We start from the raw sequence: 22,164 nt of genomic DNA, 5'->3' as shown, positions 1-22,164 counted from the left end.
AAACTATAATATTTTAATAGCATGAAAGACAAAATACTAACTATATGGCTTAAAATATTAAATAAATAAGTTAAAAATATGTGATTATTTTTTTTTTATCAAAGTTCGACTATAACGCTCTAAAAAGACTTTACAGAAATTAAACTTTTAAAAAGTAAAGAATTCGAATCAAAATTGTAAACTCAATTAATATAACTAAAGTCCTTAATCAAATTTTAATTTATTTCATAGTAATTGAGCTTAAAACTCTAATACTCCTCTATAAAGAAAAGGAGAAAATAAACTACTTATAAAATTTAATTATGATAGAGTTAGTTTGAAAGATATATCCTGGACTAAATAATACAATAATTTTGATTTTAAAAAATAAGTGTATGACTTTATTAATTTATTATATTTGTATAGTATATCTTCAATTAATTTATTATTAAATGTTTGTTATTTATTTTGTATTTATATTTTTTAATATTAGTATTGGTTTTATTAATTATACTAAACCAAAATTAATCACTTTAACTTATCAACATTTTCGAATTTTAAATGAATCACAATCAACTTTTAACCAATAAAATTATTAAATAAAGATTTGTTGTAACTAATTTGTTAATTTAGAAAGTATTAGAAGAATTCCATAATTATAGGAATAGCAAATCTCATTCATCTTAATTAGAAGAGATATAACGGTTATAGACTTATAGGGACAAGAATGTATATTTACAAAATATTAATTTAATAAGAAATGAAATCCTATTTAAAATGACTATTTTAACCTCTTTATGACATTATAGCTTGGAAACATTATGTCTCTAAAACATTTTTCATATTTTTAATAGTGTTACATTTAAATAAAGGAGTAATGTATAGATAAAGATATGTACTATATGCTCTCAGATTTGCCCTTAAAACATATAGATAGGTATCTCACAAATTCGGTTGGATAATGTTTCTGCATCAATTTGTCTATCGAAAAAAATTAAAGTTTTTCTTTTTTAGCCTTTCATCAATCTTCCACTGTATACTTTTCCCTATAGAAATCCATGGGTTTCATCCTAAAACCAATTGGTGATAGAAGGAGTGGCTCATACGATTAATATACTAGTTTCAATTTTATCTTGACACCGATGTGGAATAGTTTTATGTATTTTTTAGTTTCAGTTACCAACACCCTCCCTTAAACCCCTCAAGGTGAACCTTGTGTCAAAGTGCATACATAAAGTAGAGAAGATTAAGGAAATCATTCATTTGATTAGGATAGGTACAATACCCTAAAATAGATTGATTTGTAATTGATTATTTTTCCTTAGTTAGGGATTATGTTTTCCTATATAATAGGAGATTCTGAACTATGCAAAGACACAAGAAATAAACAATTCATTCTCTCAAATCTTTTCCTCTCTTTATTATGCACAGCCACAACATCGCCTCTCTCGATTACATCTTTCAGATGGTATTAGATAAATATCATCATAGTCTCTACCTTTACCGACCCTTTTAAACCCTGCAAAACAACAAGGAAAAGAGGATGTCAGAATCAGATTCCGAAACAAATAGCTGTGTAAACTTCACACCCGAATTTGCGGCACAATTCGCCAAATTCATGAGACTGAGTATGTCACAGAAACCACCAAATCAACCACCAACCCAGTCAACCCAGCCAGAATCACTGGGTGTCGTACATGTTTAAAACAAACTTGATAGGGATAATTACTCCCTCTGGGCGAAGCCAATGACACGGGCAATCACTAGAAAGGGTCTGAAATCTCACATTACTGGAGTTTCAGACCTTTCGGCATCCATTGATCCAAACTACCCGAAGTGGGAGCAACGAGATAACAACATCGAGACTAGCCTTGTGAACGAGGACTCACAGTATGAGACTGCCAGAGACCTATGTGAAGCTCTAGCAATCACATATGAGAGTGGAGCGGACTCGTTCCAAATTTCAGAGCTGCACAGGCAAGCATGTGGAATGAAAACAAGGTAATATGTCATTAGAAGCTCTATGGAATAAATTTCAAGATTTATGAATTTCCACAGACAGTCGGGATCCAAACCTGATGGATTCACCAAGAAGCATCGAATGGTAAGATCAGATATCAGAATACCCATAGGCACCGATTGTATCAATTTATATGGGCGCTTGATGACAAATACGACAAGATCAAGAGGGAGATCCTGAACATGGACCCAATTTCAACGGCGAGAAAGGCGTATAGCCTGGTCAGACAGGAGGCCGTGAACGAGAAACTGATGAATCCAGGGCCAAAGGCCCCCTCCGAAATTGGAGTCGGACTAGGGGCGTTCGGCTGAAATCGAACACAGATCCCTCCACCACACCACCGTCCCGGAACTCAAACTACCGCAGAGAAGAAATAAAAGTTAACTGGTATGTACCCATTGTAGATGTAAAAAGCATACGAAAGACACATGCTTCCACATCCACGGATTCTCGGAGTGGTACGAGGATATGAAGAAGGCTCGACAGGCCTTGAATGCCAATCGAAACAACAGTGGTGGTGGAAGAGCAGCGGCGGCTATCACAGTTAGCAACCAAGCCGCCTACACCGAAATTCTAGTAGGCAGCAAAGGTCAGTCAACTGTGAGCAGCGAGAACAGGTCGGAGGAGAAGGCTATAGCCTCTGTTTCGGTGGCTAGGACATGGTCTGAAGGTGAGAAATCGGAATTTAACACCACCAGCGGCGAGAAAATGCCGATGGCGACGATTCCCACGGAGGCTGTGGTTAGCAGAGCGCGGCGGAGATATCCTCAACAAATGAGTGATTTTCACTATTAATACCCTAGAGTTTTTTAAATTCCAAACCGACCCCAAAAAACACCCTATATCGCCTATTATACCCCGCCCTCATACTATCTCCCAAAAACCACCTCCATACTTCCCGAAATCTCATACTGACCCCTGAGCCCAAAATACCTCCGATTAACCACCCTTAAACTCCGAAAAATTCAAAAATCACCCCCATACTTCCCGCCGCAGGGCAGTCAACTCCCATTAGTCAGAACGTGGAGTTGAGGTAAACAGTTCAAATATTGATATTGTACTTCCTGAGAATAGTAATGTCTCTAGGAACAATGGAGATGACTGTGAAACCAACGGGAGAAATGGAGAATCATATGACTTACCCTTGCGAAGCACTAGAGGAGTCCCCCCCCCCCAAAGGTAGTCACCGGATTGGAAGGGAAGAAAGACCAAATATGCAATGATTAATGTTGCACAGGGACAACCCTCAGAAATGGCCAGGGCATTTGAAGCAGCACTGTATAAGGAAGAAGAAATCCCATAGACGTTTGAGAAAGCTGCGAAACATAAATATTGGAGGGAAGCGATGAAGAAGGAGATAGATACTCTCATCAAAAATGGAACATGAGAGGAAGTGCATGTTGCCTCAAGGAAAGAAGCCGGTGGGATGCCTATGGGTATTTACTGTCAAAAGAAGAGCTGATGGTTCAATCGAGAGATACAAGGTGAGACTCGTGGCCAAAGGATACTCACAGGTATATGGGGTAGACTAAGAAGAAACTTTATCTGCATTGGCAAAGTTGAATACTGTTCGAGCTTTACTATCTGTAGCAGCATGCAAAGATTGGCCCTTACACCAATTCGAAGTTACAAATGTCTTCCTTCATGTAGAACTAGAGGCAAACAAAGAAGTATGTATGGAAGTCCCTCTAGGATGTTTAGCTGAATTCGGAACCGGACAAGTATGTCGTTTGAGAAATACATTATATGGGCTAAAACAGTCTCCTAGAATTTGGTTCAGAAGGTTCTGCCAGGCAATGTTCAAACTCATATTTAAACAAAGCCTTTAAGATCACACACTCTTCACAAAGAAAAGAGACGATAAGGTGACATGTCTGATCCTGTCTGATCATCTATGTCGATGACATGATCATCATGCTGGGGTTTGGTGCCCCTTGCACAGCGGAAGACTTGTACAAAATAAATAAATCAGACAAGGATCGATTTGACCGATTATGCGATTAATCAATTCACATGTTAAACAGATAATTGCATGCTAGAACGCAAATAATTCATGCTTAGAAAATATAAATCCTAAACATGATTTCTACGGTTTAGAGTTACCGATTTGATTCTCCAAAGAATCGACGATTGCTCGCGCCTTCTCCACGTGATGATCTCCAATACTAGACCACAGATCTTCTGACTGGTTCTCGAACTGTATCTCGATATCAGGGTGGGCTGATCTTATCAAAATACTAGGACTCGAATAAAGAAGACAGAAAAATTCCTCATGGAGGAGGAGCTGAAAAATTTTCGATTTCCTCCACTAATGAGAGAGGGGGACGAAAATTTCATCTAATAATTGTGATTCTGTCTCTCCTTTATTCTCCTATTTATATTAAGTTCATATTGGGCCCAGTCAGGGATCTATGGAAGGTTTTGGATATGGGCTCCCCCAATTAGCTTTTTACTAATTAAATTGAACCCACAATTTAATACAAGCTTACATTGGAATATTACGAACAGCCACTAGAAGTAATATTGCACTCCCCATCCAAATCCAAAATTATAAGTAATCCGGGCTTCCGTTTTGTTTATTATTTATTTCTCACGCTTAAGATATAAATGTCCATTAATTAATTAATGTCTGCTATGGACTTAATTAATTAGCATCTTATTAATTCCAAGAGTGGTCTTAGCAAGAAACACTTATTTATTATTCATAGAGTAATAAAACTCCAACTGGCCAGTTTCCCGAATAATAAAACCTTGTTCGAGCTCCTCTTGAGGACATTATCAAATGAGACTCACCTCGTGCGCGATTCAACATAATAGCAATCCTAGCACCGCTAGATATTAATCACCACTACCCAATATATCAGGATTATTGGGTTGCGAAAAACCCGCACCATTTGATAAGTCAAAGTAGTGCATAATCAATACCGTATGCTCAATGCTAACGTATGTAGATTAAGAAATAGTATTTTATCAAGACCTAGTCTTTCAGTACATAGCAAAAAGACACGTCTTGCTGTTAGATCCATTCAGTGCTATACCACACCAACGTCATCTTATTTCAGTAAGGCTTAGAAATAATCGGACTGACATTGCAACCTTTCACGATAGGTAGTCTAAGCCTATCTGAGATCCTTTTCTTTTGCAAAACATTGCATAGAACCGACTGTGTTACCTTAAAGTGGACGACGCCCACAACCAGTCTACTAAACAAAAGACTTAGACTTTTTTTGCTTCTTATACATTTAAATGTTTATAAAACATCTTATAAATGCACAAGCAAACACAATGTAATAATATATTGATTCTATTCGTGCGAAACTGCTCGAATAATACTGAATCGGGTTAAAAGTGGATTATAGAGTTTTACGTATACAAGCAAGATTCTATTCGAGCGAAATTTGATCGAAACATGCTTTTCAGTATACCAAACCTAACATATCACTGGAGATGATATTGAAGAAATTCAAAGTTTGAAAGAGAACCTGATCAAAGAGTTTGAGATGAAAGATCTAGGAGCGTTGAAGTACTTCATAGGAATCGAAGTGATGAGATCCAGACACGGATATTTCCTTAGGCAGAAGAAATATGTCTTGGATTTGTTGGCAGACACAAGCTTATTGGAGTGCAAGCCTGTAGAAACTCCCATGATGCCAAACCATAGGTTAAGAATAGAAGAAGGAGTTGATCTCGCTGATGGAGAAAGATATCAACAATTAGTGTGGAAGCCATAGACTGATCACATGGAGGCCGCCTTGAGGATCGTTCGATATTTGAAAGGAACTATGGGGTATAGAGTGTTCCTAGGAAAAGGAGAAGATCTAGAGATCGATGCATACATTGATGTTGACTGGGTAAGCAATCCAGTCGATAGAAAGTCGACAGGGGGCTACTTTACATTTGTTGGGGGAAATCTCGTTACTTGGAGGAGCAAGAATCAAACGGTAGTAGCTCTATTTAGCGTTGAAGTCGAATTTCGAGGAATCAAGAATGTACTCATGGAAATCATGTGGTTGAGGAGATTGTTGACAAAAATTGGCTTCCCACCTACACGAAAAAAGTCAACTATTCTGTGACAACAAGACAGCAATTAGCATTTCAGAGAATCCAGTACAACACGACAGAACCAACCGTGGTAAATCAAAAGTCCACGTGATAATATTCCCAATTCAGTATCACACGATGAATTATGTTCATTAAGATTGAGTTGGATCAATTTTTTCCCATAAATTTTTGAAGAACTTTGTTTGTGGCTTTTAAATTCAGCATAGGTGATTATTCTTCTTCGGATTTGTTTGAGGTTTTCTCATAATTGAAGTTAAGTCATTATCTTCTATCAGAATTGTCCATTCTTCCATTTTTTTTTCTGCAAATATTAAAGTAATACTTATTCTCTAACAATTTGGTTCATCTTGTTTATTTTTGAATTTATACACCCAACAATCCATATAGGTAAGTGCGTAACTCGGGAACATGGTGATTGGAGCTTAAAAACTTTTTAATAATTTTTTGTTGCCGTAAATTTTGTAATTATTTGATAAAATGGCTGTAAATTTATTTGATTAAGTTAAATCCGTCGTTACATATTTATTTCTGATTTCATAATTTTCCTATCAAACATAATAGGTTTATTAGAAAAAAAAATTAACGAGGATATCAAATGTATGCTAGTAAAATCAAATATTTTCTTAATTTGGCCATAAATCTGAGACACTAACTAACGTAGGCATAACTCACATCACTTATCAAACAAGTAGTTGTCATCGGTTGATTGGCATGAATTTTATGAAATATAGTGGAAATTGGATAAAAAAGGTTAGTGAAATGTGAATCATATTTTTATATATTAAGTTTATGATAAAATGTGAGTGGAATGAATTCGTTAAAGGTGAGGTCCATTACTAAATTAGTAAAAAGTAAAAGTGTCAATTAATTGGAACTTTGTGTCAATTAAAGGGTGGAGGAAATATTAAATTTAATTGACCATTATTCATTTCTTTCTCTCGATTGATAAAACAGAAAATACCTTCTCTATCTCTTAAAAATAGACCACATTTATCATTTTAGAAGGTATTATTCCCTTTCCCATATTGAAGAGGTATCTTTACCTCTCCATTGATGGAGATGTAAAATCTTGTAACTACCATACTTGTCTTCTTTTCATGAAAACTATTCTCCGAGGGAGAAGGTATTTGAAAGGTATTACACTTTATGTTTTTTAATACATTTTGTACTACTCCCCCGTCCCACTTTAGAAGTCTCAATTTATCATTTTTTGGTGTCCCACTTAAGGAGTGTTGGAATATTCCATAAATGGTAATAGGTCCCACATTGCATATCATTTTTCCTCTAACATTTTATTACTATAAAACTAATATGTATGAAAATAGGATCCACCTTCCACTATCTTTTTTCACCAACTTACCTTTACATTTTATTAAAACCTGTGCCGAACAAATTAGGACTCCTAAAGTGGGACGGATGGAGTATTATTTTATTTTTTTTAAAATAATTTATCTTTCTATATTTTTTTTCCTTTGGAATGTATTACTCCTTCCGTTTTGATGCACTTTTTATTAGCACTAAAAATACCTGCAAGTATACAGAGTAGATCTAGTATAGCTAAAGGTCAGTACCGGGATATCGTGTTGGGAATAAATTTACAGACTGCCTACCACATACTCAGTCTCATATACTATTTGGACACACAGTTGAGATTTGATTAAACTAAGAAAAACAGATAATAAAAGCAAGTAAAGAAAGCAATTAAATGAAAACAGTGAAACAGTTTCGCAGTTTGCAGTTAACATGGTTTTAGAAATCAGATGGGACAAGGGAATCCTAGGGTAGTGATTTCATCAACTCAATAGTAATTCTAATTATTTAGTTCTATGTTCATCCGACTCAAGCTCTACTAGGAGTTCTTCCTATCATGTATCAATACTCATGTCACAAATATTGCATTGACACATAAAATATAAACCACTCAAAGTCATCACCGATAAGAGATTAGCAATAAATTAAAGTAACAACCAAGCAGTTAAATATAAACAAAGGAATAATTAAAGTAAAACGAGTTCTGAACATTAAACAAAATAAAAAGAACTACATAGAGTCAATTACTTTCATCCCCTACGATTCTATAAATTTAGCTATCCATACACAGATAATCTAAATAAATATAAGCAAAATAAAATATGTTCAATCTAACAAAAACTAGATAAAACCCGGAAGAATTAATCCTGCTCTTGCTTGATCTTCCTTGAATTCTATGCTCCTTGTAGAAGATGGAAGAATTTATGTGTAAGGTAGGGTATGGAATTAAGGCTCTAAGATTGGTGAATTATATGAATTAGGTTATGGGTATTTATAGGCATGAAAAAGGTTTGGAGAAGGTAAATTTCGTGCCTTATAGTGTAAGGAAAAGATTTGTCTTCAAGGTAATATCTTCTTTCCTTCCTTGAATTTCCGCCTAAATTCCCGCCAGCATTTGACAACTTTGCATGACTTTCGTAGAATGGTCATAACTTTGTCCACAGAACTCCGAATGAGATGATCTAGGTACCATTGGAAAGCTCTTTTGAAGACGAAGAGAATGACATATACAAAGCTCTGATCGGACTTTAGGATCACCGGAAAATAGAGTTTGAACATAGCTGTCGTGCGCCGCATTTTCCCAGCGGCCCTTAGCGGGCGCTGGAGAGAGTCAGAGAGTTCTGGAGTGCTTTGCAGCGACCGCTTGCGTGCACCAGCGGTCCGCTAGGTTGCCTTCCGCTCCAACTTCCGAACTTTGATGTTTTTATGCCCTTTTTTAGCTCTATCTTGCACATTTCTCACAAAACACGCCAAAATACCAAAATAGACAAAATATGCAAATAATAGACATGTAATGCAACTTTGACACTCAAAACGGACCACAAAATGGCCTTAAAATAGTGCAAAATCCGAGCGTATCACGTTCCACAATAAGAGTCACTCCCATTTTATTTTATTTTATTTTATAAATTTCCTATTGTGATTTTTCTCAAAATTTTCGAAATGCATACTTAGTCCTTCCAAACTAATGACACTACAGACTAAATAAATAAAATTTGGATGTTAAAAGGGGCTGAATTTGATTATTTAAATTTTAAAACGTTAACAATGGTTGCCCTTTTATTTGGAGAAGAAGACGAAATTAAGAAGAAGAAGAATAATAATACTCTCTCCATCTCATGATAATTGTCACTCTTATTATGAGCACGAATTGTAAGAAATGTAAAGAAAAGTTGGTTGGAAAAGTTGGTTGAATGTGAGACCCACTTTTTTATTTAGTCTAATGTGCGACCGTGACAAGAGCTACAGGGGCGGCAGGAGAGAACGGCGGCGAGGTGTCAGATATGCTTGGATTTTGCACTGTTTTAATGCCATTATTTGGTCCGTTTTTTATGTCAAAGTCACTCTACACGTCCATTATTTGCATATTTTATCTATTTTGGTATTTTGACGTGTTTTGTGAGAAATGTGCATAATTGAGTGCTTATGCTAAACTTTGTTTGATGCATGATTTGAGTGCTTATATACACATTACCTTTATACACTTTGAGAGTGAGGGAACACTTCCCATCTTTGGAAGTTTGCCACATGTGAGTGCTTGAATTTAAGGAGTTCCACGAGTTAGTAATGAAAGTGCACTAATAAGCCTTGCCTGATTTGATTGCATTAATACATGCTTAATCTATTCTTTCATCTTTTGAGGCAATGACGACGTCTAGTCCTTGTGCATTCCGTGCGTCTATTCTTGTGTCTTTATTGTTTTGTTCGAGGACAAACAAAAATGTAAGTTCGGGGGAGTTGATACGCTCAGATTTTGCACTGTTTTAAGGCCATTATTTGGTCCGTTTTTTATGTCAAAGTCACTCTACACGTCCATTATTTGGATATTTTATCTATTTTTTGGTATTTTGACGTGTTTTGTGAGAAATGTGCATAATTGAGCAAAAAAAGGGAGTCAAAATGCAAAGTCTGGAAATCTGGAGTCAGACGGCGACCGTCGCGAAGTTGTATGGCGACCGCCGGCGCCGGCCAGAGCAAATGCAGCGGCCCGCCTCGGAAAATTATACTTGAAAGAGAGTCTCACCCGGCGGCCGCCGAAGGATCAGATACTCTGAACTCCAACGCGGCGACCGCCGGAGAAAGGCGGCGAATCCGATTAGCCCTAGATCTGCTCCAAGATTTATCATATTTTGAAGATCTTTTCCTTCTACAATGAGGATTGGCTTTCCCCAATAAATAGGACCTCAAGCTTCATCAATCACAGAGCTTCTTTTTGCAAAATAATTCACAGAGATCAAAAGCTAAAGTACTTCAATTGCGCAAGGAGTTGAAGAAGGATTTCAAGAACATCAAGAACGACAAGGATTCAACCTATGAGTTTTATTTGCTTTAGTTTTATGTTCAAATTGTCTTCCATTCAATCTATGTGTTTAACTTATTCCATTATGTGTAACTAAACTCATAGGATTCTAGGGATGTGTTAGTAACGACTTTGGTTATACAATTCCTTTTTCTATTTAATATCCGTTTTTTTTTTTTACTTTGTTTCTTCCCTAAGTAAATCCTGATGCTTCATGATTGAGTGACACAATCGTGTATGATTTAATATAGCTTGCTTCATAACTGTGGGAGAGTTCTAGCGAGTTAGATCCACTTAGTAGACGCTACAGTTAGGTTCCCTTAAAACGGCACTGTTAATTGAGAGTGAGGACTTTTCAAGGGTCTTAGGAGCTTTATGGAGTTACGTGTTAGGATTGACAACCCTAATCTTGTAATCAACGTTTGCATCGCATGAGCATAAGCTAGGTGACTCTTCCTATCAAAGTAATAACTGTGCTAGGGTACTGTAGTTTGGAATTTGTATAACCATAACCGTGAACACATATCCCTGGAATTCCCTTATCTCTATCGTTTGTCTCTGTGTTTTAATTGCATCTAGTTGTTATTTGTTTTCAAATCTTTTCAGTTTTCAAAAGTTTCCAAAATTCTCTTGTTCTTCCAGATAGTAATTGCGTCTTAGTAGAAGATAGACACTTTGTGTTTTCCTTCCCCGTGTTCGATATCCGGTACTTACCTTTAGCTATACTATATATACTTTATACTTGCAGGTTTATTTAGTGCTAAAAAATAGTGCATCAGTGTCGCGGCGGCCACGAGGGCGGTCGGTGGGGTCGAAGAACAAGCCGAAGCTGCCCATCATCATAACCCACGACAGCGCAGTCTCAGGGCCAGGTCATCGGCGGCACCGTCACGGCCCCCTCATCGATTTTGGAATTTCTTAGCATTATATTAATTTTATATTTAATTTTGTTTAATTAATTATGCATTAGTATATTAATTAAGTTAAAAAAATCATTAATTAGGCCTTGACCGTTAGTTTTTTGCGGAAAAGGACCACTTCGATAACGATTTCAAATGTTTAGGACCACTTCGATAACGATTTCAAATGTTCTGGACCCGATTTTTAAAAAGTGAATATTTTGGACCAAATTCGTATTCTGACTATATGTTTAGGATTACCTTTACTCTTAAAAATAATGCAAAAAGTATGTTAAATGTATAAAACAACCTTTCACCGAGAACCTCCGATGATTTAAATATATATTTCTTTTGGTAAAGAACCTCGGGTGATATTAATTTAATGATTTCCCACAAATAAGCAAACCCTATTCACCATAAATCTTTTTTATGTAGTTCACTAATAAAACATAAGGAAAATGTGTCCAAAAATAATACTCCATCCGTTTATGAAAACTAGTCTCATTGCCATTTTGAGATGTCTATAATTTCATTTATAAAAATAGAAAGTTTCTCTCATACTTTACTCACTTGTTCTCCTATCAATAAAATCTGTTGTCATCCACAAATGAGACTATTTTTAATGGACGCATAAAGTAAATAAGTACATAGTGCACTATTTTGTTGAAACACTGTGAGCTAAGTACACACTATTTTATTGGAAGAGCTAAGTGTACAATATTTTATTGAAGAGATTGTACAAAATCAAACATGCCAAAAAATTGATACCTTTTCTATTCACAGTTCGCTTATCATTACTCACTATGCTTCATTTTTTAGAACAAATGTACACTATAAAACTACACCATGGAAGAAAATACTGATCCAATCAGCTCAAGAGACTTTCCTGGTCACCGACCGAACTCAAACACACGTCATCGTTGGGGACGACAAGAAATGGATGGAAGGTCATTACGAAGCCGACAAACTCAACCACGTTTAACACGAAGAAAACTAGGTGAACACCTGCATTGCAACGGTATAATTTGTTGTCAAACTCGGTTGATTACATATACATATGCAAGAGCTCAACAATATCGTGTAAGACCGTCTAACGGCTCAACTACCCGATTGAAATAATTTTTGGAACTCGCGTCCAATAGATTTTGACATGTTAGACTATTTTACATGAGACTCCCCCGTTGGTACCTGGTAAGAAGTCTGCATCCAGACGGCCTTGAGCATAGGAGAGTCTGGACACGTCGAAGACGAGAAAGTGATGTTACAACGCGTATATCAAACACGAAAAATTATGCCCATTATACCGAAGAATATTGCGATAAATAGTTGCAACTACTTGGTTGAAGATGGAACACAGAAATGAGTCATGTAGAAGATAAAAATGTGAGCTGAAAATGAGAAATGTTCGAGTAAAACTCACAGGGAACCTCCGGCTGCAGGACCGATAGATTTACAGAGAGACATGGCTGTCATGGATATGCCGTTTGCAGCTCCTCTTTGCTCTTTTGTCTGAAAAGGGGGATATCAGATTGATTCGTAACAGTTTGATTCATGAATGTGTGTGAAATTGCAATTTGATAAGGAGAGACCGGGACTAACCACAGCTCTATTTTGAAGAACTAACAGGCCTGTCGTGATGGATATCTGTTAATGTTCGTTGTGAATCAGTAGAAAAATAGAGAAAAAATAGAGTGCAGTGTAAATTGAAGATAAGAACTCACAGCGAGCACGTTCTTGAACATTGAAGCAAAATTAAGAAGTAATAAGAGGATGAGACCCGATAAATTGGCCAAAAATGGGTAGGTTGTTAGCAACGGTATCGAAATGACCTGCAAAGGATAAACAGGCAGGCAAGATGTTAGAAGGACAAGCAAATGGATTAGAGATGGGAGTTTTAGGGAGACGTACAGATCCTATACGAGCGACCATGACAGGTCCAAGTATCCTCTCAATCCAGGTATATACGGAGAGCTGAAAGATGAGCATACCAACCCCTGAATTACCAAGGAAACATTAAATAAGATACGTCAAATTACAGGTGAATCGACTTAAAGAAAAAGAGCAAGGGTATTTCACCATGGTAATTGGTAAGCTGCATTTCAAAACATGGTTATCAAAATGAAAAGCTATACACAGAGAAGGATAAACTGTGTACCTGTGATCGAAAGAACTGCACCAACATCTGCCGTGTCAAAATGCAATCCCCCGAGCCTCCTTGAGCTGACAGCCCACAAAGAGAATATCTGGAGAAAATATAACAAATACTACTAAATATATGAGCCGCAATAGATGACAATTTATAATTAAACAAATTATTGTGTTTAGGTCTACTTTCGGATTCCAGAAACCATTAAGCAAATTAGCATGAGGGCCATTGCTTATTCTTGAGAAACTGTATATTATTGGAGCCATAAGTTGTCTAGTTAACGATCTAATTAATACTATTGAAGGTATATGATGTTACATGCCTTGGGATGTCTATACTAAAATAATACATTTGATACATATATATGCTGTTTTTACAAACAAAATACTAAGAAATATAGAGTGCATTCGATTATACGAAAAAATATTTCTTCGTACAAAGGAAGAGAATAAAGAAAATACCTCACTATAAGCCATATCATGAAGCTGGAAAACACAGTACACAATAATAGCAGACATCAAGGGCCAATTTCTTAAGAGGCTTTTTGGAGAGACTGTGCGTTTGAGCACAGAAACTTCCACTTTATACGACTCAATGGACTCACAGGAGTCGCCTTCCCTTGCAGATTTCTGAGCTATGATTTCTTTGTTATGGAAATGAATTGTTTCCTGCAATAATTCATATTTGAGAGGGGGGGGGGGGGATTTGTTGAGTTGTCCGACGCACAATACTGATTTTACTTTAAACGGATGGCTTAGGAGAGAAGCATACGGGGAGCCAGAGGCAGAGACTAGACGCCACCAAAGCAAATGCTGAGATCACTAGACAAGGTAAAAAGTATGGAAACCTGCAATTGATATTGATAGCAATGTAGAGTCCGTTTGCGCTATAAAATCACGTAGGCAAAAGGAAATGAATGGGTAAACTAGGCTTACCTTCCAAAGATGGATTTTTCGGAGAAAATTTGTGGATATTTTTCTGCAGGCTAAAATCATGCAATTCAAAATAACTGAAGTGTAAGAGATTCTTTCCAGTATATAACCAACAAACTTCAAGACATGACAATGCAGAAAAGAGAAATTTGCGATATCCAGCACCCAAAAATAAGATTATGTTTGACTGAACTTCAGAAATATTTTATACTAGTATTGAAGAGATATTTATGTTTGTTATTATTTACATTACTATATGCATTAAAATCAGTAAGTGCGGAGTAGTTTTTTTCAAGTTAGTTTTTTATGCACCAATTATGTTAATAACCTGCAGTTTCTTGGAGTGTTCAGAAAGAAATTACCTGTGCAAGAAAGCCTCCGACAGCAGGACCGATGACCAAGCCTATGCCCCAGGATGTGCTAATCTGTAAAAATCAAGTTAAACAAGCAACATATTACATATCAGGATAATATTGATAAGATAATGAGTTGAGCAAAGGAAAAGAACAAGGATCAAAGCCTCACAACTGACATCCCCAAAGCTTGGTGCTCTTTACGACAAATTTCAGAAGCATATGCCTGGTCAATTGGAAATTCAAACGAACAATTACAAGGTATTAAGAATTTACTAAATGCCAACAAACAAACTTCGGTATTAATGTGCATATAAAAAGAAACAGAAAATATAGCTAAGTTACTACGAAAGTTTTGGATCAGCGAGCGTACCCTTAATGGTCCAAGCGTCCCACATAAACTTCCAAGAAGGAACCTTGTAATAATGGCCATCCAAAAGTTTACGCTAACACCAAAAAATGTATTGAATATAGCCCTGGAAAATTCATCCAAAATAAAGATACGAAAAATGTGATAAGAGTACTTAATAAGGCCAATTGACACAGATATGAATCGGTGTATAAATGAAAATATAAATATTATGGACACTCACACTATAAATGTGCCAAAAATTATGACTGGTTTCCGACCATATTTATCAGCTATGAGCCCCCAGAGAAAAGAAGTCAAAGCTCTCCCAAGCATGAAAGACGATCCTTCAAGAAATATTAGCTACATGTTAAATACTGATCAATTATACAATTGTCTCATATACTATACAAGTATACAACAACGTTAAAAAGAGACCAACCGACATATCCAGCATAGTAACTTATGTCTTCCTCCTTTTCTGAAATATGGAGATCTCTTATCTGCAGTAGGTAGGTATAATGCTATTCAGTTACTATGCAAACCAAAAAAATGAGATGACGGGAACACGTTGTATGATACAGACTCTTGAAAGCGTTGAAAAGTTACAGTACTAATTTAAGGTTGGGGGCGCATCATTACCATAAAATATAGGAAAGGGAAAAGAGACGATATTGGCAGAGCTGTCAACGGCACCATAAAATGTCATTAGAATACAGTGAAAGCATTTAATATCAACGTCGTAAATGTGCATAAATAAAGTGTAACTTAGCAAGAAGGGAAAGATTGAGCTAAGCAAATTGGTAACAAGCTGCTACTATCTTATACTATCAGACAAGCCAAAGTTTAATCATAAAAATTTAAGCTATTTGTGAAGGAAATATTTCTCCACTTCACATTATACCGGCTAACGCCATTTCCACCCCTGCACTCCAATTTTTTTGTGATTATTGCAGCAAAAGTCAGTGCTCTTGCAAAAAACCAACTTCAGCCAAAATGCAAAAACCATTTCCCAACCCATTTTACACTCAAATTCCTTATCTTATCACTTCTAAAAATTCATGATAATACTTTTCAACAATACAATTTTAACAGTTTTTCTGAGTACTAATCTACATCATATTGATTAACAATATTAATGGAATAAGTGAATTTAAATTAGGGTAGAAAATGACACTTACTCCAAATTTTGCTAATAATGACACTTATTCAAGGCATAGTAGAGGTGGTTGGGGATAGCTCTAACACAATGCATCATGTCCCCATCCGAAACACAACTCAAAGTAAAATATCAATAAATAGTGGAAGACATTACACAAATTGCAGAAGACAAATAACATTTCTTGACCTCCAAAAAAGAGACAAATTTCCCTGCATAGATCATTGTCATTTATGATCAACACCTCACCCATACCATTAGCTTAAGGAAATAAATACGAGTCCCACATCAATAAAGGCCAATGATTAGGAAAGAAACATAAACTCCGATTAAATTAGTTCACCAAATATAGCACTCCATCCAAACACGTGCACTGGTCCAACCACCAACCAATTTCACCATCGAGGGCTGCTATCAAACCAGTCAGTTCAATCCGAGATAAACCTCACCAAATCAGCTTAAGAAAATCATCTAAAAATCCGATCTTTTTCTCCATACCAAACCCCAACATCAAATTAAAGCGAGTTCAAAAATCAAGAAAAGACGTAGTACCTGCAGCGAGAGTGATGAGCCAGACCAAAATGAGAAGCTTGAATGGAATCCCTTCATCAGAATCCCTCATGTGTTCAATCTTGCACGCCGCGCAGCTCTCGTGGTAGTCTTGTTTCTGGATCAGCGGAGCAGCATTTTCCGGCATTTCTGCAGCGGAGTAAAACTCAATCGGAATTTGGAAGGCTGTATAATGAATCCAGCTGAAGGAGCTGTCGCAGCTTACGTGGCTTTTGTTTTTATCTGCAGCAAGTGTGTTTCTCCACCATAGATATACAGATTTGCAGCCCAATAATTATAAATAGGAGTAATAAACTTTGCTACCGTCTACTTTTAATCAGCAAATTGTTGTGTTTAATCTTCAAATTAGTACGTGTAAGCATGATATGATAGTGTATTGCCAAAACTTAGTACGTGTTGAATTAGATTGTGGCAGGCTGAGTTTATATATTTTAATAATGTTAATACTCTCTCGATTCCATTAACACTTTTTATTTCTTTCATCCTTAAAAAAATATGAATATTTTTATTTATAAAAAGTTATCTTAATTTATTATCCTTATATATCAAGTTATTTATAATTTATACTATCATTGAAACATTAATTAGAGTCTTACTATCTACTAATACTACTTTAATTATCATTCCTCCCGTATCTCTTACTTTATCAATTTTGTCTTAATTCTCATGACATATCATAAGTCCATATTTTTATAGAAATATTTAAATTGGGCCAAAATAATTATACATATTTAATTTAATCAACCATTTTTCTTTTTCTTTTTTTTCTCTCGATCGATTAAACAAAAATAGTCGATATTTGCGTACCAGAATACTGCATGCGTCCACGAAAAATAGTCTAATTTTACTATTTTATGGTATCCAAAAAAAAGTCTCATTTCTGAAAATAGAAAGTTTCTCTCACATACTACCTGGAGTACTTTTTATCACCTCTTCCATATTTTACCTACTTTTTTTCTCTTACTTTACCTATTTTTTCTGTTTCTCTCTTACTTTATTAATTTCTAATTAAAACTCATGACGTTCACAAATGAGACTATTTTTATTGACAGAGCGTATAATACTCGTGAGTGTGAGATTAATAATTTTTTAGTTCGATAGATTGTACTAGTAGGTGTCGTTCGATTGCCATAAATGATTATCGCATGATTAGCTATTTAGAATTTAATTATAAAATTATTTTAATTTAAAATAGTGACTATAACTATATATCATAAAACTTTCCATCTAAAATTAAATTGTGGTATTCAATTTTATAAACTAAACATAGTACTTATGGATGCTACTAGTTAATTTTACAAACCGTCATATACTAGTATATAATTATAAATGTGACGTAAGTATTGAGATTATTTAATACTCCCTCTGTCCCATTAAAAATGAAACGTTTTCCTTTTTTGGTTGTCCCATTAAAAATGAAACGTTTTCTAAAATAGAAACAACTCTATCTCTACTTTTTCATCTCTCTTACTTTACTCTCTCTTCTTTCACTCACAAAACAACACTACATAAAATCTTGTGCCAATTCCTAAATATTGCATTTTAAGTGGGACGGAGGGAGTACTACTAACGGAAAGAGTAGTGGTGGACTCCCGCGTATTCGTTTTCTTTCACTTTCATATTTTCCTTTTTCTATTTGGGAAATATATATACTAGAACTCTCTAATCAAAATGAGAAACCATATTGATATTCTCCTTCAAACAAGATTTATATATGAAATGAAACTAACTCTCTGCATATTTGTGGGGGCTTTTACGTAAAACGACATGCACTATTAGTACGTATCTTCTATAGTAGAAAAAAGTATTTGGTGGATGAACTAGTATAAATATACTGTACTGATATAGGTGTCCATTATAAGTTTATAACAACAATGATTCATTAAATTTTGAATTCAAATTTTCACAACGTCATCATTACCTTATACACGCTCGCAATAATAAATTATTAAATTAAAAAATAAATCATTTTCGCGAAAAATAATAGTACTAATGCATGTTTGCAAAATAAATTAATAGAGAAACTGTAGTGATTTTGATTGTTTAATGAAGAAATGTTTGACTTCGACTTGAAAAATGTATCATTAATTAAACATTTCCTTGTAAAATCCGAACAGTACGATAATCACGTGTGACATTATTATTCGAATGATTAAGATTTACGCGAAGTTAAATTCCTAAAGTTAAATTCGATAACAAAGATTCTAACTTGAACATCAAGTTAGTAATGAGTTTAGACGAAGTCTAAAAGTGGTTACTTTTACTTCTTTTTATCCAGTAAATAATACAACTGGAATCTAATTGAAATTATACGATAAAATGGTGGAGCCAATTTTTTGAAGACATGTGTATGGTATCTTTATGTATGCTAAAGCTAAGCATAAGTAATGATTTCATACCATGCCTTTGAAGTTTGAAATGGCCCTATTTAATAACGAGACCATAACTCTTTTTAAGCACATAGTATATAAAATGTCTTAACTTCAAAGGCCCTATTTAATAATGAGACCATAACCCTTTTCAACCATGCACATATATATATAAAGAGAAATGTTTTAGAGACAACCATGCACATGTATATAAAGAAAAATGTTTTAGAGACATGATGGCAATGTTATAATGAAGACTTTATAGTAATTATATATCAATTTATTTTTAGTTAAATTAATGTTTATACATTTACTTTACTATTCCTTTATATTATTACATTGTACTACTATATTAATTAGATCTAATTAAGAAGTGTATTTGTTAACATGGGGCCCGTATATTTATGATGGACAATCTTCATTTTGTTTCTCTACTTCTATTGCAATTATTTATGGATATATATTTAAATATAAAATATTAGTATAAATTTGTTGTCTTTATATATTAACATACATGAATTTCTAATTAAATTAATCTTTATATATTTCAGTGAAAAAAATTTAATAAAAAAATAGTTTATTACGACAATAAATTTTATTAATGAGTAGAATAAATTTTATTATTAAAATAATATTAATATCTTTTACTCACAAAAATTATAATTATTATTTATAAAATTAATAATTTTATTTATAAACACAATTATTTATATTTTAAAAATTTTATTAGCATTTCCCATAAAATTATCCGATCTACATTTAATAATACTGTAATTAAGATTTTAAATAGTCTAATTAAAGTTATGAAGACATTAATGCAAGTATGTGTGAATTAAATTTCATAATTTAAGATTTGTCTTTCTAAAACAACAATAGGGCAAATTAATTACAATATAAAGTATGATCATGGCAAAATGACATTGGGGTATTATGGTATAGAGACATTATGTCTCTGAATCACTATCCATATATAATATCAGACCCCAACCCCTCTTTCGCACGTATACTTGTAATAAATAAATCATATACACTAATTACATCACCCTTCAAACACCATAATTACAAAAATCTCTCATGTATTGGGCTTCAACACATAGAACCATAAACATCAAATGACATAAACAATTTCATATCCATATGCATATGCCTCTCTGTTCAATTTATTATTTTGTGGCAAATCAAGTCTGGTATCTGCCCGGGATTCCTCTATGACCTGAAGGTCCCTCTGTATTTGGACTCATAGGTCCCTTTGTATTTGACCTGAAGGTCCCTCTATAATTGGACTCATAGGTCCCTCTATAATTGACCCGAAGTGTTAGAGTTTGTATACTAGAAATCACTTTTCGAGTGATTGAATACTGTAAAACTCTTATTTTATTTTCCAAGGAATAAAACAGATTATTTTTGTCATAATGTTGTTATGTTTTGCACTTAATGGATGTTGTTTAAATGTATAAGTTAACTTAACAAAGTCCAAGTCTTTGTTTTAGTAGACCGGTTGTGGGCGGCGTCCACTTTAAGGTAACACGGTCAGTCCTAACAAAGAAAAAGAAAAATTTCACAACCTAGTTGGAATTAGACTATCCATCGAGAAAGGTTGCAATGTCAGTCCGCATATTTCTAAGCCTTACTGAAATAAGATGACATTGGTGTGGTATAACACTAAACGGATCTAACAGCAAGACTTGTCCTTAAGCTATCTATGAAAGGCGAGGTCTTGGTAAATATTTGTTTCTTAATAAATGTAGGTTAGCATTGAGCATACAGTATTGATTATGCATTACTTTGACTTATCAAATGGTGCGGGTTTTTTGTAACCCAATGATCCTGATATATTGGGTAGTGGTGATTAATATCTAGCGGTGCTAGGATTGCTATTATATTGAATCGTGCGCGAGGTGAGTCTCGTTTGATAATGTCATCAAGAGGAGCGCGAAACAAGGTTTTATTATTCGGAACCTAGCTAGTTGGAGTTTGATTTCTCTATGAATAATAAATAAGCGTTTCATGCTAAGTCCACTCTTGGAATCAATAAGAAGTTAATTAATTAAGTTCATAGCAGACATTAATTAATTAATGGATATTTTTATCTTAAGTGCGGGAAATGAAAGTTAAAACGGAAACCCGGATTACTTATAATTTCGGATTTGGATGGGGAGAGTTCAATATTACTTCTGTAGTGGCTGCTCGTAATATTCCAATTATAGCTTAAATTAAATTGTGGGTTCAATTTAATTAGTAAAAAACAAATTGGATGAGCTCATATCCAAAACCTTCCATAGATCACTGTCTGGGCCCAAAAGGAACTTAATGTAAATAGGAGAATAAAGGAAACATAAATCATAATTTTATATACTATAAGTTTCGTCCCCCTCTGTCTAAGAGGAGCTCGAAATTTCTCCTATTCCAAAAGGATTTCTTCTGTCTTCTTTATTTAAGTCCTAGTATTCTGGTGAGATCAGCCCACACTGATATCGGAGTACAGGGGAACCAGAGAGAAGATCTGTGGTCTAGTATTCAAAGCGTCACGTGGAGAAGCTTCTAGCTATCTTCAATTCTTTGGAGAATTAATTAGGTATTATTTCTGCTCCGTAGAAAAGCATATTTTAGGTTTCAATATTCTTAAAGCATGATTAATTCAAGTTATGAGCATGATACATGTGAGAATTACGCGAATAGATTTTGTCTAAATAATGTGCTAAATAGATCTGATTATTATGTGATTTATTTGTGCGATTAATAATTGTTAAATTATGTTAATCCGTCGCAACGCTTCCGCTGCCAGTTCCATCAATTGGTATCAGAGCCAGTCTTTGGCTCTGATTATTTGGATTTAAATTTCGCGAATTTCATGTATGCATGCGTTATTTGATTACGAAGCATGTTCTTGTATTTTATTGTTTATTTTTATGCATGTTGGACTCAAGAACATTTGAATCAATAGAACTTGAATTATACGATCATACGAGATGAGCGATCCATCGGCGCTCGTGCCG

At 34.8% G+C, this 22,164-nt stretch overlaps 1 protein-coding gene and 1 long non-coding RNA gene across 8 annotated transcripts; both read right to left on the bottom strand.

Annotated features, from left to right (window-relative positions):
• Positions 1 to 1,225: 1,225 nt before the first annotated feature.
• LOC148928549 (uncharacterized) lies at positions 1,226 to 2,793 on the bottom strand. Its single transcript, XR_016137756.1, has 2 exons — positions 2,055 to 2,793; positions 1,226 to 1,948 (listed from the first exon to the last, which is right to left on the bottom strand). It is a non-coding gene; the product is annotated as an uncharacterized LOC148928549 (long non-coding RNA).
• A 9,171-nt stretch (positions 2,794 to 11,964) lies between these two features.
• Positions 11,965 to 17,164, bottom strand: LOC125187283 (protein ZINC INDUCED FACILITATOR-LIKE 1-like). Of its 7 annotated transcripts, none has more exons than XM_089057112.1 (18): positions 17,005 to 17,164; positions 16,782 to 16,928; positions 15,713 to 15,753; positions 15,513 to 15,573; positions 15,315 to 15,417; positions 15,095 to 15,197; positions 14,894 to 14,947; positions 14,731 to 14,793; positions 14,372 to 14,421; positions 14,208 to 14,283; positions 13,898 to 14,104; positions 13,446 to 13,533; positions 13,199 to 13,284; positions 13,012 to 13,119; positions 12,890 to 12,934; positions 12,711 to 12,799; positions 12,479 to 12,522; positions 11,965 to 12,295 (listed from the first exon to the last, which is right to left on the bottom strand). In XM_089057112.1, the coding sequence occupies exons 2-18, from the start codon at positions 16,924 to 16,926 to the stop codon at positions 12,159 to 12,161; spliced, it is 1,500 nt and encodes a 499-aa protein (XP_088913238.1). In that variant the 5' UTR covers positions 16,927 to 16,928; positions 17,005 to 17,164; the 3' UTR covers positions 11,965 to 12,158. The 7 variants fall into 7 exon arrangements, with proteins under 7 accessions (XP_088913238.1, XP_088913241.1, XP_088913237.1 ...); XM_089057115.1 differs by lacking the exon at positions 17,005 to 17,164 and adding an exon at positions 16,386 to 16,441 and having other exon boundaries at positions 16,782 to 16,915; XM_089057111.1 differs by having other exon boundaries at positions 16,782 to 17,159.
• Positions 17,165 to 22,164: the final 5,000 nt, after the last annotated feature.

This window comes from Salvia hispanica, chromosome 4 (assembly GCF_029641045.1).
Source record: "Salvia hispanica isolate PSC_SH4W2 chromosome 4, Shi_PSC_v1, whole genome shotgun sequence".
In the NCBI taxonomy this organism is placed as follows: domain Eukaryota; kingdom Viridiplantae; phylum Streptophyta; class Magnoliopsida; order Lamiales; family Lamiaceae; genus Salvia; species Salvia hispanica.
Note: the sequence above shows the minus strand (reverse complement) of the source record. Positions and strands in the feature narration are given on the sequence as shown.

Bases quoted from the DNA above. Each gene is read 5' to 3' on its own strand.
- LOC125187283 (XM_089057112.1), bottom strand. From the start codon at position 16,926: ATGCCGGAAAATGCTGCTCCGCTGATCCAGAAACAAGACTACCACGAG. The intron at 14,422-14,730 runs GTAATTTCTTTC...GCATGATTTTAG, and splicing joins TCGGAGGCTTTCTTGCACAG to CCTGCAGAAAAATATCCACA. The intron at 13,285-13,445 runs GTACACAGTTTA...TTGGTAATTCAG, and splicing joins TGCAGTTCTTTCGATCACAG to GGGTTGGTATGCTCATCTTT.